The following is a 15018-nucleotide window of genomic DNA, read 5'->3' as shown; positions in this document are numbered from 1 at the left end:
GTCAGACAGCAAAGCACAAAAGTTTGCATTTATCTAGCAAAATAACAAATAATTCCTAAATAACATTAGGAAAAGACCCAACGTTGGGGGAAAAAACCTTATTGTATAACTATACAACCTAAGCCGTTATTATCTCAGAGGGTAGTGATATACAGGTGTGATGAATCTTCTTTTCAGCTATTTAGTGATGCCAAAGTAAAGGCCAACTTTCGTGCGTAGACAGCTGTCCTTGTACTTTGTTCTCTGCTTTCCTCGCCCATTTGTCTACGGTATAAAAGTATTTTGGTAGCAATCACCGACTCTCCAAAGTAGCAAACTAGCTATCTGTCTAGCTACTCAAGGTAGGTTAAATATGTTCTGAGAGGTAACTGTGTAGCTAGTTACAGTGTTTCGTTAACGTGACCTATCACATGGTGACAATAGCTAACGCTACCTGTTGTGATGCATGCTGTTAGATAGCTAGGTTAACTTAACTGGCTATGCATATGAAATAACATACAACTCTCACAAACACAGTTCCGTATAAAAGTTAGTATTAAACAAATGTAGCTAGCTACGTTGTTAGCTAGCTAGCGTTAGTCAGTCAGTATGGACAGAATATTTACACTGACGATGCCAGATATTTTTCTATCAAATGTGAGTCAAGTAACTAGCTAGCTAAGCTAGGTTGGTTACTCTGAAATGGGAAGCTAGCCTTTGTCGAAGTGGTGCAACCAAAGTAGTTTAAGTCAAGGTGAATTTTGTTTTATGGTCTTGTCTTTAGCTAAGTTAACTAGGCTAACTAACCTACCCAGCTAACCTCTAGTTGTCTGATGGTGAAATGTTAGGTAGTGCACTGATTTGTTAGCTAGCCTCTTATGAATGCACACAGAGCTTGGTTTGTATTTTAACAAACCTAGCTAACGTTAGCTAGCTTGCTATCTTAACGAGGTAAGCCAGACAGTCAGGTAACCTTTACCTCAATTTGAACAATGACATTTAACTATTGTCTTAAGGATTTAGAGTTTTCCAGAAATATCGGCAACTACCTTTTAGACATTAGGGATATCTTTAGGATTCTGTGGAAATAATTTTCCCTGGCATGTCGGAGACCAGATTCGTCATGGGTGAGAAAATTGACATCCCGGACCTTCCTCATGGTCCATTAGATGTGTACAGAAATCGGGCGTCCTTCTCCTGGAAGGAAATGATAAGGTTCCTGGAGGGTGAGGAAGTTGCTTTCAAGGTAACGGTGTGATATGATTTGCTGTTGGTCTGAGCTCATTTCTAAAACTATATTCTAGTTGAACGGTGTATGGTCAATTGTTGTGTTTTATTTATCATCACATTCAGTTTGCCTCTTTAACCTCAGTAATTGATTATTATTATGTTTCCTCTTTCCCATGCATTGAGTAGCAGCACATTTTTCAGACATTGGAGAATGACCCACTGTTTGCAAGGCATCCAGGTGAGGATTTTTCACTGGAGCAGAAGAGAGAACTCACGTTTCGTCGCTGCAAACAGTTGTTTAAGTATGACTTCCTGACACGGGATGAAATGATTCAGAGTCCCTTGAAGTTGGCTGTCCTCAGTGACTGTCTGGGCATGTATGATTGGTCTTTGGCAACCAAGTACACCCTCAACAAAGGGGTGAGGCTGGCTTTATTCTAAAAGCTTTTGTTGTCCCTAGTCCACTGAGTAACACTTAAGTTGTCCAGCAAATTTCTATTACACTAGCTTAGCTCCCTTGGAAAAGTGTTCAGCCTGCATCTTATTACTTGATTACACAGTCAGAAGTTTCAGGTCTTTGTCAGTGGAGGTATTTGCTCACTTTATTTTCCTTCTTTCAGATGTTTGGTGCTGCAGTAGCTAATTCTGGCTCGGAGAGGCACCTCAAATTTATCCAAGATACTGATAACATGATGGTAAAGCTGCTCTCTTTTCCCCCTGCAGTAGTTAAAGCAGCTGTGGTTCAGGGTTTGTTTGAGTTGAAAGGTCCTCAGAATCAGATTGCAGAGTGACAGAGGGGACACTCACCACTGTATCCTTGAAATCAGCTCTCCGTGACCGAATAACCTCATAACTACTCTGTTAAGGCCAATCGGAGTTCATCATAGTGGAATTTATTTCAGTATTTCTTTGAAGTAATTTAAATTAATTAAGAAAAGTTGTAGGCGCTTCGAATTCACTCACAGGGATTTGAGGGGAAGAAAACTAATACTGATGTACCCAAACCATTTAAGGTACTTCAACTTCCTCATGACCAAACTTTCTTGGTTGGCTTATTTAAGATGAATTTGTTGTGTGTTTAGACATTTGGATGCTTTGCACTGACTGAACTGAGTCATGGCAGCAACACAAGGGCCATAAGGACAACTGCCAAATATGATCCCAGCACCCAGGTGCGTTTGTTTGGTACGGTTGTTTTTTTTTTTTGTTTTTTTTTTTACATCAAACAGCAGATTCTGCTGTGAAGAACTGTATTTTTGGTAGTCAAAACCTTGGACTGCCCTAAAGCTTTCATGAATGTGCTCATTTCAGTGACCTTCATGCAAAGATCTTTCTGATACAGCAGAAACCTTAGGGCAAAAGCAATGGGGTAGGGATCCATTATCAGTAGGTTTCTGTCTGATGGAAACTTCCCCCCCCCCCTTTGGACATGGCCATGCCCTGTCTTTATCTTTTGATTTGACACCGAGTTTCCTGAATTTCTACATAAATATCTCACCCCATTTTGAAGAGTTCTGTCATAAATCCTCATTTCCATTGTATCCCCCCCCCCCCCTGTCTGTCTGTCTGTCGCACTAACTCACATAAACAGGAATTTGTAATAAACTCCCCTGACTTTGAAGCAGCAAAATTCTGGGTGGGGAACCTGGGGAAGACTGCCACCCATGCTGTGGTATTTGCCAGTCTCTACATGCCTGATGGACACTGCCATGGTCTGCACTCTTTTGTGGTTCAGGTACTGTATTTTCCTTGTCAGCTCAGCATTTGTATCAGATTGTTCATTCATCCAGAGTAGTAAACAATTAAATCAATCAACCTAAGATTTTTGGTGTGCAATTTTCACAGTTAATGTCTAGGCCTAGGACCGAGAAAAGCATTTAACTAAAGATGACTTTGGTGAAACAGCTTTTGAAATGGACCATGGTTTTTAAATGGGTTTGAGTGAAGGCAGGGATATCAAACAAGGCATTTGACTGTTTGTACCTGCTGAGATGGCTTGTTGAATTGAAACAGGTCAGGGACCCCAAGACATTGCTATCAATGCCAGGAGTGTTGGTAGGTGACATGGGAAAGAAATTGGGCCAAAATGGACTGGACAACGGGTGAGTGATTAATAAACTTGTACTAGAGTTTTGATCTGCATGCAAGTTTTCAAACATTGAGTCGTCTTCAGCAGTAAAGAGGCTGATTGCACTAAAATGCCACTAAGTGGTATTAAGTCAAGTAGAAATTATGTTCCTGTACTTTGAATGTTTGAATTCATGTTTGTACTTAGATTTGTGTTCAAATTAGATCTTTGACATCTTTTAAATATTTGAATGAATTTGTGTGCCAGTTTTGCAGTTTTTCATAATGTCAGGATCCCTCGGGAAAATCTACTCAACAAAACTGGAGATGTGACACCCAGTGGGTGCTATGTGACTTCTTATAAGGTCAGCCCAATACAGAATACCATAGTGCCATAGTTCCTATAAGACCCTAGTGTTGATGAAATTAAGGATTCAGAACAATGAATATAATTGTAAATGGAGAAAATTAGATTTCATACGTCTTCCTTTTCACTGTTGCTTTTTTCCCTTCCTTGATTTAAATTGTTAGAAATCACTCACTGCCATAGTGGTTTGCTTTGATTTCTGCACAACAGTCAGTTAGCCATTCAAAGAGTCATAAAGGGGTGGGGGGGAATCCAAACCAGACTGTTAATTCTAGCCTCCATGCTAATGTGCCATTTTCATTTCAAGCAAGCACATGTCTTTTTAGTGCTGCGATGCTAGACAGTTGTGACAGACAGAAACATGTGAAGACGATTTTAGGAAATGAAACAGGATTTTACAGGTGATGTCTGACTAAATGTTTTGTTTGTCTGTCAGGACCCTAATAAGCGTTTCGGGGCCTCCCTGGGCGCATTGTCTGGGGGTCGAGTGTCCATTTCCAGAATGTCTGTAGTGAATATGAAGTTGGCCTTGACGGTCGCTGTGCGTTTCTCAGCCACGCGGCGCCAGTTTGGGCCCACAGAGGATGAGGAGATCCCAGTGCTGGAGTACCAGCTACAGGTTCCCTGACTGCCATGTCAACTCCCTCACTCACTCATACTCTGTTCTCACAGAACACACTTATCATATGACTATAGTCACAACTACTGTGAGGTCAGTGACAATTCATTACACCAGTGAGATTTTTCTTAGGTAATGCAAAATATCACAGCATTATCATTGACTTATCACAGAATTAATAATTGGAAAATATTTAATCAGGAAATATGCTCGTCAGAGTGTTAATATTAAAATTTGATAGCGTTAGTATTTTTATCATAGCATTACACTGATGGAAGATAAATATGCATTGCCTTTTTCTTTACTATATTTTAAATGCACTGAAATTGTAATATTGCTGTTAAACCATTAAAAATGTAAAATGCTGTACAGAATAAGTAGGTTGGATTGCAATAAAATACAACCAGATATTGGCATGTTTCATGCTGAAAGCCACAGAATGTAAAGTAATTGTGATTACAGTGGCACTTTTGTAGGAAAACCTTGTAATATGAAGATTTGGGGCCATATCTCTGTAGAGTTGCACGGAAATAAAGCATACTTGTAAAGCCATCACACTTTTCTATAGTATGAATAAATAATTTGGATAAAATATGTAGGACTTGGCATTTGGATAATCACTTTCTGGGAAAATAAGTTCTCATCCCTGGAAACCAAGAAGTCCAAAGAAAATGGATTTCCATATAATTGTTTTCAGAGTGAAAGAGTGGACCTTGAGTGCATAACCAGTGTACATTATCCACTGGTGATGTGTGCGCATATATACACACTACACTTTGTAGCCCTTTGTGTTGTCTTCTGTATTGCAGCAATGGCGTCTTATTCCTTACTTGGCAGCAGTTTATGCACTGGAGGTCTTCACCAAATCCTTCTTGATGAACTTTTTTGAATTTCGTGTTGGCCTCCTTATGAAGAGCAGCAGTGCCAGACAGGTACACCACTGCCACAGTACGCTTGCTTATACTAAATTCTTCTATGTGTGCAGGTATAAGTAAAAGGTACTTCATTACTCCAAATTAAGAACATTTGTGTGCACAGGATAATGCAGTAATTAATTTTCCTGTTTGTGTGTGTTTTGTATATTGTGCTCCTTAAGGCAGAGCTGGGTAGAGAGATTCACGCGATGTCATGTTCCTGTAAGCCTCTGGGCTCTTGGACAGCCCAGCGGGCCATTCAGGAATGCCGTGAAGCCTGTGGGGGACACGGCTACTTGGCCAGTGAGTCTAGCCCCTAACCCCACCCAGTCTAGAAGCCACAACCAGCACTAAATGGGTTTTTTAATAATTCTGCCATTGGCAGTATCAGTATATTCGGCTTCAGTGACTAACTGGCTAAAGTGACTGGTACAAATTCCCTCATGTTAATTTCTCAGTGAACCGTCTTGGAGACCTTCGTGATGACAGCGACCCGAACTGCACTTATGAGGGGGATAACAGCGTCCTCCTGCAGCAGACCAGCAACTACCTACTTGGCCTGCACCAGTACCAACAGCAGGGTCTGTCCCTCAGCACGCAGACCTTTTAGAGTCTTATGCTAACAAAGCATGGTAAAAGACAAAGGCACACTGAGCATTCAGTGCTCTTTAGTTAAGTACTATGTCTCATTGCAGCGTCTAGTAGGTGATTTCCCCAACTTGCTGTAGCTGACTTGTTAATGTTTATCTGTATAGCACTTTGACCCATTTCTCTGCACTCTGATATAGCCATAATGCATAGCTCTCTCTCTCAAATCCAGGCAAAGGGAGGATAGAGTCTCCTCTGGAGACGGTGAACTTCTTAGATAACTGGAGCAGGATTCTTGAGAGTAGGTTCACAGCTGCCTCTGTGGAGGAGTGCATGGATTCAGCAGGTATGTAATTAGCCTCTAATGAGAGGAAATACTTCTGAAGCGATGACACCCCACTAAAGTCCTCACACACATTTGTTCTATTTATTCAAGGAGTTCATTTATTCAAGGAGTTACCATTTGAAACTGATCACACTAGATACAAAGATCACACTAAGGGGTAAAATACATCATTGGGACACTTCGGAATGATTTTATTCCAAGACATTTCTCATGTACAAGATGAGCTTCATGAAATATTTACAGAGATGGCCACAATAAGCCTATCTACTTGTTTAGCCAACCCCCCCCCCCAGCTTGTACTGATTTGAACTCTTCCAGAGTGACTCATACCAGAATGGGTGGTGTGACGGCTGTTCTCTCCTAAAACACAAAAGCAAAAGTCTCCTAGGTTGACTGACTGTCTCTTCGCGTTTGTGTGTGCATGTGTTTGTGCACTTTACTGTAATAAGAACGCTCCTCTGTGGTGGACACGCCTGTGCAGGGAGAGCTATTCTCCTTCTGAGCCGAAGTCTCTGCAGCACATCTGCTGTACATCTGCTTTTCTGACTTGATTCTTCAGTTTGTGACTCCACTGGCTGTTGCTGGGCGACTGGGGTCAGGGTGACTGCGTTTTAATTGGCAAGGGAGGAGCACTTGCTGTGCGTCATGCTAGCTGATGATGAGTATCATTTGAACAAGGTGCCAAAGGAATGTTTTAAATGCAGTGATGGATTTAAGAATGCCACCGTTTACCATGTGGAACAATGTATACTAAGGTAGCTATTTTTTAAACTGGTTGAGCCAGGGCTGCTCGGTTTGCACACAATTTTTACTCGAGCCTTATTCCAATGCATTAAATTTGATACTAGCAATTTGTGATGACTGACACGCAACAGATTAAAGTCTCTCAACACTAAATGTTCTGTACCCAAACTGAACTGACATCACCTAATTCCTTGGTTTAGTCTTTAAATGTAGACTGACCGGTAAAAGTACCAACAAATGAGGCAGAATGCAACTTTTTGGCAAAAATGGAAGCCTTGGCGACTTGTTAACTTCCATATATCAAAGCGAAACTTTGGCTTTGACCGTTCTATTGCTTTTGTAGGATAAGGTAATGTCTTTCAAGTGAGCTTTTAGCCACTTGTGCTGCAGCCTGGTGTTCAAATGAAACCATGCAAATGCTTGCTTGATCTATAGAATTGACCAGAAGTGGCTTGTTTGTATCTTCTTGCTGTGCAGAGAAGTTGCTTAAAAAAAGAGAGAGAGAATATTCTGAATTGTCTGGTGAAGCAATTGGCCTGTTGTCATGGTCCCTAACCTAACTTTTGAGTCTGTGTGAGTGTATGTGGTGAGTGTATGTGTAGTTAAACTTCCATTACCTGGTAACTGGATCAGTGTTGGCTGTAGTCACCCTATCCGTTTCCAGCATTATCATTTATCTGTCTGAATGTGTGAAGTCTTTCATGAATCTCAGTCCATTTGGCTTTGCTTAATTAAAGCTAGTCTCCTAAAACTACATTTTGACACAGATTAAGTTAATAAATGTCTGACCACATCAACATGTTTACTAAACATGTATATTGGGTTTAACAGTGCTTTTTCTTGCTGTGTGCATGCTACAATACAGAAATAAATGTAACGTCTAATATTTTATTCATATTCTGTATTTTGTTTGGCAGTGCCTCTGGCAGCATATAAGTGGCTTGTGTGTTTCCTCCTTGGGGAAAGTCAGCAGAAACTGGCCAAGCAGAAGGCTCTGGGGCTTGGAGACTTTGAGGCCCGCAACAACAGCCAGGTATATCTGCATTCTGCTCTCGGTCCGGTCACAGAGGGACTGCTCATGTGCCATTCTGGCATCGAAAAAAAATTCCGAATTTGCACCAGAGCAAAATGGTTCCTCACACAAGCAACTCACCACTCGCATACAAGACCTTTTTGTGCAGGAAAAACTTCTTGTTCGTGAGAAATTTATTCATGGTACAAGCAAAAGTACTCTTGCACATTTAAGAGAATTTATATGTATGAGAGCAACAATTTTAATCTGTTAAACTGTTGCGTGAATATCTGTGGTGGGCTAATATTCTGACTGTTCATTCAGAAGTTTAGTTTGTTTATGAAGGTTGTGGGTGGGATCGAGGTTTGATGATGTAGATTGCTTAGTGATGATTTTCTAGAAATGAGTGGAAATCAAGTGGCATGTTATTGCTTGTCTTGGAGCAAGCTCAGGGTTTTGTTTTGTTTTTTTTGCTTGTTTTGTTTTGCTGGACCACCTAACCGTCTGGACTGTTTTTGGTTACTGACCAACCAAGTCCCAATTGTGAAATGCTCATGTGTGAGGAATCTAGTGACTCATATTTTAAACTTTAGCTAACAGTATCTAGCGAACAGTGATCAATACCATGTCTACCATGGTGGCTTCTGCTAGTCCATGTCTGGGTCATGAATTGAGAACAAATGCATGTCACTTACTGTTGCTGACATGAGTGGCACCTACGTACCTGTTGCTAAAATGGTGTCATTTCATGAATCAGTGTAGCATTGCTTGAAGTGTGATGCTCTGTTATGTCATTTCTTTTTAATATGTTGTATTTCTTCACATGGTAGTCAATGTCTCTGCTCACTGACTGGTCATTTTGTTGAAATGCGTATGGATGAGCAGTAGCTAGCAAGTTATCAAGCCTGTTAACCCGTAAACTGACCGAATTTTGAGGACTTTATACCCATCTAAAGTTACTGCCAATCTGAAGTGGAAGCACCAGATGTGAATCTTATCCTGAATTTTTTGTGGCAATCTAGGATCACAACCTTTTATTGTTGGAAATGTGGTGCCTGTGCAACATAGGCTAAGTACACACAAGGACATGTTAAAGAACTTTTCTATTATAGTATTAATGCTATAACTGACACATCACTAGACAGCAGTCTAGTATTAATAATAACATTGTAGTGTAGTTCAGTATTTTTGTAGCCACAATGACTTCCACATCTAGCCAACATTTTTGCAACTCCCCCCAAAATAAGCGCTTAGTTCAATATTTTAATAGTAATTACCAACTTATTCACATTTTATGTACAATTGTTTTTGGTGGAATGCAAATGGCTACATGACTTTGTAACCGTCTCTTTAGGTTGAGTATAATTCTACAAAGGTACTGAAAGGCAGCATTAACTGTCAAATTAAATATTGCAGGAGTAGATTCCTAATGATGAGTAGAAAGAACAGTTGAGAGAAAGGGCAAGTGCCCATGTGTGAAAAATTAGCCAAGAGTGGTTTTCCTTGTGTTGGAGGTTCTTCTAGCACAGTTTATTTTTTTTATTTTTTTTATTTTTTTATTTTTTTTTTTATTATTATTTTTTTTTTCTTCTCTCTCTCCCTTGTGTAAAATCATTTTCTTGGTAAATGAGAGGGGTGTGTGGGTGGGTGTGTTCCTCCTTTCACTAGTATTTTTTGCTTGTGCATGTGGTTTGATGACATATATGTAATGACCTGCCTGTTGCTGATGCAAGCATCATGGGTTCTCACCATTGGTCAGTGCAGAATGTTCTAGAAAGGTCTGTTCATTTGAGATATGGGGCGTAAGGCCCTGTGTTGCACTTATGAATGTGGAATTGTGCAGTGTGTACAGTTTGACAACCTTCATCACTGCAATACTGAGGGATAGGAGTTAGATTTGGTGTTTTGCTCTTAAATCTGCAAATGTAGCGAAGGCAGAGGGCAGTATCCATACCTGGCTTCATACTGGGGTCATCCAAGTGATGAATGTGTTCAGACTACCACATCAAAGAGTCAGCTTCCTGGCATGGATGCCAAAACACCCATTCTTCTTTGCTGAGTGACCCCTCCCTTCAGGTTGTGACATTGCATCACATTGCTCTTTCATTACAGCAATAAATCAAATGGTTCATGTGTATGCAGACCAGTTGTAGTCCAAAGTGTAGGCAAAGCGTTTCATTTGAATGATCTATATTACATTGACGTTTCCCTCTCTCATAAAGAAACTTTGCTAAAAATGAATCCTCAAAGATGCATAACGCTGTACAGACAATTTGTCTTGGATCAGATCCAGTATTCTAAAAACTATTTTCATCGTGGGTTTTGAAGTCTTTTTGAAATTAGATGTTTCAAATGAAGGAGTCCTAGAGAGATCTACCCTTTGTGCAGGGTCTATTAGCTCCAGGTCATTAGTCACCAACACATATGTATAATGGGCCCCTACTGAGGGGTGTTCACAGATACAGTCACACGTGTGAAGGCTGAATTAAAGTTTAACAGAATACCTAGAAGTGGCTGATGTAATGGCATATATGCATGTGAGGCAAAACAAATGTGTACCCTGTGTTTTGAGGGTCTGGCTTTTTAAAAGGACTGCAGGACTAATGATGTAATGGCAGGAGTTTCAGAGAGCAGTAGGCCATCCAGCTCCACCCAGAAAGTGCATAACTCCACATGGTTTGTCCTAAACTCTGCTTTAGTTTGTTTTCATGTGTCAGACTCCCTCCCTGCAAAACGGTGCATGTCTCGCCAAGTGACCTCAAACGAGGATTATGTGAAGGGGGAGGGGAGGGGGGGGGGGAAGCGTCTGGTTAAGAAGGGGGGGGGGGGAAAAAATTAACTAATAAAATGACCAAATGCCCAACCCAACCAAGTTTGTGTGACATCATTAATGCCCAACTCGCCCTGCCAGTGAATCGGTCCCCTTCCTCCCCCTGTGTGTTTTAATCTGGTGTTGTGATGCGATGACCAGCTGACTGACCCCAACTTCATTGCATTAAACTGTCTACACTGACTGTGTGAGCATGTCCACACATTTGTGTCCACATTTTAAATTGATGTTTTATTCGATCAAAGCACTGTACAAAGCCATTTTAGATTTGTATTTCTTTCTCTCTTTCTATTTAACTATACATGTTTAGGTATATTACTGTCATTCTTTGGCAATAGTCTACATTGAGCACACAGTTCTCCAACGATTCCATGATCTGACGTGCGATGAGCAAACTCCAGCAGGTCTTAGACCAGTTCTGAGGAAGCTCTGTGCTCTGTACGGCCTCTGGTCCCTCTTCAACCACATGGCTATTCTTTATCAGGGTAGGACTTTCCCCTTTTCATATCACCATTTGATACCAATGCATTTAAAATGATAGTAAATATAATAAATGAATAATTTTCAAATATTTTATTAAAATTGAACAAGACTTATGTTTAAGGTGGGTATTTCACTGGTAAGGAGCCAGCAGACTTCATCCAGAGTGCTGTTCTCACTCTTTGTAGCCAGGTCAGTATTCTGTCTGCTTGAAATCTACATGTTCATATATAAACAGATCAAAACAACAGGTACGTAAAGGCTTCTGTGATGTTAAGGTGAATAAGTCATACACTCTCCCCAGCTGAAAGACGATGCTGTGGCACTGATTGATGTGGTTGCTCCTCCTGACTTTATTCTGAACTCACCCATTGCCAAAGCAGATGGTGAGGTAAGGGAGACCTGCTATTACTCAACACTCAGCTGGGAAAACGGTCTCTCTCTCTCTCGCGCACACGCTCTCTCACCCTGCAGTTATTGTTGATCAGAGGCTGTAGAATGCTGCTTTTTAAACAAAAATGCAGAAATGTTAATGAAAAGATAAATGTCACTGTGAAAAGCTTGTTTGTTTTACTTGGTCGAAAGGGAGTGGTGAAAATCAATGCACTGTGACAGAAGTGAAAAATGAGCTGTCTTTTTGAATGTGTTTAAGACAGGAGTTGATGCATTGCCTTCAGTTACACACTGTTTGCAGAAATACCTAACAGCATTACCTTTAGTGACTTATAGGTTTTAAAATGCTAATTAAAGCTCTGCTTGGTTTGTTTAGCAGTATTGTAACCTGAAACACTGTTACAGCTCAAACTTTATTTATTATTCAACTGTTCCCAATTGGAAGCTTGTTTGGCAATATAATGTCTTACCCCCTACAGAAGTCTCATTTCCTGAGGTGTTGGATACTGACTTTAGCATGCTTTCTCAACAATGTTGATGTTGTCAGAGTGTTAATTAAAAGGGCATCCCACTCAAATTTAAAGTCTGAGAGAGGCCCAGACATTTAACAAAACAGTAGGATGCGTGCATGTGCACACAACCATTTTAGTAACTGCTGGTAAGTCACACATTTACTGCTTTGTTTATAGTCGTCAGTATTTACAGGAAAAATGCTCTTTGTTTTGGCACTGGTTCCTTTCGTGGATTCCACTCCTCAAATTCCTGTAATGAGGATTTGTGACGGATTGTTTGATTGAGACCTGGTGTTTTAAGTCCTCCAACACAAGGACTGTTTAAGTTGCTTTCTCAGGGTGGAGCTAAAATGGTATTTTAATAAACATATCGTGGTTAAGTAGGTTTAGATCATTTTCAGATGGAAAAAAAATTCAAGTGCTCCTCCCATATCCCTTTTTTTTCTGTGTGTTTTTAGCTGTATAAGAATTTGTGGACTACAGTCATGCAGGGCAAGAATGTTCTGGATCGTCCGTCTTGGTGGGCTGAGTTCTGTTACGAAAAGCCTCAAGTGGGATCCCTCCGAGCCAAGCTGTGATATGCTGGGCCGGATGACGTCGCCTGTCGGCAACAAGCCCCGCCTTCCTGAAAGTTTTACCTTTTAATCTGAACTTTGGTATTATGCTAATCAGTTAGATTGGAAAAACTAATCAAATGGATGTAGTGGTATTTTCAGTGATCTAGTTCAGAATTTCTGGAATTCATCATTTAAATGATAATTTATTTTGACTGGGCCTACCTGCACAATGTTGGTGTTTTAAAAGTATGATTAAAACGCAAATTCTAGCCACATTTGCTAGCTTCAGTTTTCATGCAAATGATTTAATGAGCTGTATGTACTGACTTGCAAATTCACTGTACTCTAATACTCCAATTCACCATGTGTGAATCTGCTGTTTTAATATTGGCTAACTTGGTCATCAACTAATGGCATTAGAGCGGGTTTTCATGATTACTATTTAATGTAATGAGCAGTAGTGATGTACACGAGTATACCACTGATTCAGCGGATCTGGGCTAAACACCAAGTAATAAATGCACCTTATGTATGTTTGAAATTGCCGCTCCTCCTGTTGGAATGTGACATCAACTGTGTATTGCCAATGGGTGGCATTTTCAGACTCACTGCACCAAGTTTTGATGGCTTAGTGGAGATGGAGTCCTGACACCTTCATGTCTAGGCCGGTTCCCTTTGTCTAAGTGTTGCTGATCACTCACTCTCAATATACCCTTAAGTTGTTTATATCTTCTGGCCCCACGAGAACTGTTGCAGCCCTTCTTGATTTGCTTTTTCATATGAGAAATAAGCCCCGATTGGGATCTTTTATTGTGATGCTTGTCCTTGCATGCAGTGAGGTAAGCCAGTCACCTTCTGGACCATACTGTGATTTCTTACGATGTCTCATTTAATTAATTAAAGTAATTATATTAGTTTCACTGAGATCATAACTGTTGAACTGTGTGCAGTTTTGTAATAATTATAACTATGGATATAGCATTGTTGCTATACATATGCTATATTACAATCAGATTGAAGTAAAAACTTTTTTTGAAGATCATTTACAAAAAAAACTTTGTTTACTTCTGGACATGAAAATTCTGCACATTGTGTGTGTGTGTGTAATATGATGTATTGCAACTTTATTTTTGTTTCAATTATGACTTCTAACCAAATTAAACCAACATAAACCTTATGAAACCTCAAGAATAATATCCCAGTTTTTAGCCTTTAATTTTCAGTATGTTAGAATCTCAGCTTTAAGGTGAACATCCTACCTTGAAGAGGTGTTTAGAATACTCCGTTTACAATTGTGACATCTTCACAGAATGTATGTTTCTGGGTATATGTGTGACCTAAAAAGCATTGCTTGCTTTTGCTTCAGTTTGTCATATTTCCAATAATAAAAGCAGTGGACTACACTTGTCATCAGCGACTTTACCTTTCATAGTTCTGCTCAGTGGCCTTAAAACAAGATACAGGTGGTGCATTCCCAAGGCAACAGATGTGCTGAGGCTGATGTAGGTCAGAGTTCCTGTGCTCCAGATCTGCTTTTATTTGATTTAAAAAAAAAAATTATGCATCTATACAGCAGAGCTAGTTTTCTATGCAATCACCTTTTGGTATTTCCTCTGCTAGTGCCAAAACCAGTCTGTTACTAGTTTTTGTGTATCTCCACCCATTTTCCAATTTTTTCCTCCATTATCCTGTGGCATGCCCCCTCCTCTAGGTGCATCTGCATTCCACACATTTGTCCGGGGACTCTAGAGATGGCCTTGGACAACAGCATGTGTTTCATGGCCAAGTCTGTATTTTTGTTTCAGTCAGAGTTCACTTCTTGAATTAACACTCCTCCCTACACAGATACAGACACAAGACACACAAACAGACATGTACTTGGCAAATTTGGAAAGACCTTTACTTTTACAGTTGGGTTATAAGACAGTTAACCTTATCATGTGGCATTCAGTTCACATGTGTTTTAGGACATCTGGATTTAATGAGGCATTTTTACCAGTGTGTCCTGTTTTCCTCTGCGCAGTTATTTTCTTGAAGTCAGAAAGAGCTGTGCTAAGTAGATCTGATTTGTTCAGTCAGCATATGCTTTCTTGCACCAAGAGCGTGCTTACTGTAGCTCTTAATGTCCAGAAACCACCCAAAATAAGTTAATTATATATGTTATTACTGTTCTTCCCTGTCTTTCAAGTGTGTTACAGTAAGAAACCAATTTCTCTCTGGTTTCATTCATTTCTGGCTTTCGTTCCACTAATGTTTTTGTACATTTTTCATTTTACTGAATGAGTTGTGCCAGTTAATTTATATAATCATTGCTGTATTGTGCTTGATTAAAAAGGTGAAAAAAAAATTATCACAAGGGATAGGGTCTCATTCCTAAACA

General features: G+C 40.0%; 1 protein-coding gene across 6 annotated transcripts; it reads left to right on the top strand.

Annotated features, from left to right (window-relative positions):
- Positions 1-178: 178 nt before the first annotated feature.
- On the top strand, positions 179-14048 carry acox3 (acyl-CoA oxidase 3, pristanoyl). 6 transcript variants are annotated; one of them, XM_035519721.2, is made up of 18 exons: positions 180-341; positions 1149-1225; positions 1396-1629; positions 1830-1904; positions 2292-2381; positions 2801-2944; positions 3223-3311; positions 3545-3641; positions 4080-4262; positions 5072-5194; positions 5359-5479; positions 5635-5757; positions 5997-6110; positions 7772-7887; positions 11007-11181; positions 11301-11368; positions 11481-11567; positions 12540-14048. In XM_035519721.2, the coding sequence occupies exons 2-18, from the start codon at positions 1187-1189 to the stop codon at positions 12657-12659; spliced, it is 1998 nt and encodes a 665-aa protein (XP_035375614.1). In that variant the 5' UTR covers positions 180-341; positions 1149-1186; the 3' UTR covers positions 12660-14048. The 6 variants fall into 6 exon arrangements, with proteins under 6 accessions (XP_081550704.1, XP_035375614.1, XP_035375612.1 ...); XM_035519719.2 differs by having other exon boundaries at positions 1096-1225; XM_081694577.1 differs by having other exon boundaries at positions 1055-1225.
- The last annotated feature ends 970 nt before the right edge of the window (positions 14049-15018 follow it).

The sequence above is a fragment of the Electrophorus electricus genome, chromosome 13, assembly GCF_041902795.1.
Source record: "Electrophorus electricus isolate QZ-2024a chromosome 13, ASM4190279v1, whole genome shotgun sequence".
NCBI lineage: Eukaryota > Metazoa > Chordata > Actinopteri > Gymnotiformes > Gymnotidae > Electrophorus > Electrophorus electricus.
Note: the sequence above shows the minus strand (reverse complement) of the source record. Positions and strands in the feature narration are given on the sequence as shown.

What these genes read in the sequence shown, in the direction of transcription:
- acox3 (XM_081694577.1), top strand. Translation starts at nt 1,082, where the DNA reads ATGTCGGAGACCAGATTCGTCATGGGTGAGAAAATTGACATCCCGGAC. An exon ending in TGCTGGAGTACCAGCTACAG is followed by an intron (nt 4,263 to 5,071) that starts GTTCCCTGACTG and finishes TCTGTATTGCAG; the next exon opens with CAATGGCGTCTTATTCCTTA. An exon ending in CATGGCTATTCTTTATCAGG is followed by an intron (nt 11,182 to 11,300) that starts GTAGGACTTTCC and finishes CTTATGTTTAAG; the next exon opens with GTGGGTATTTCACTGGTAAG.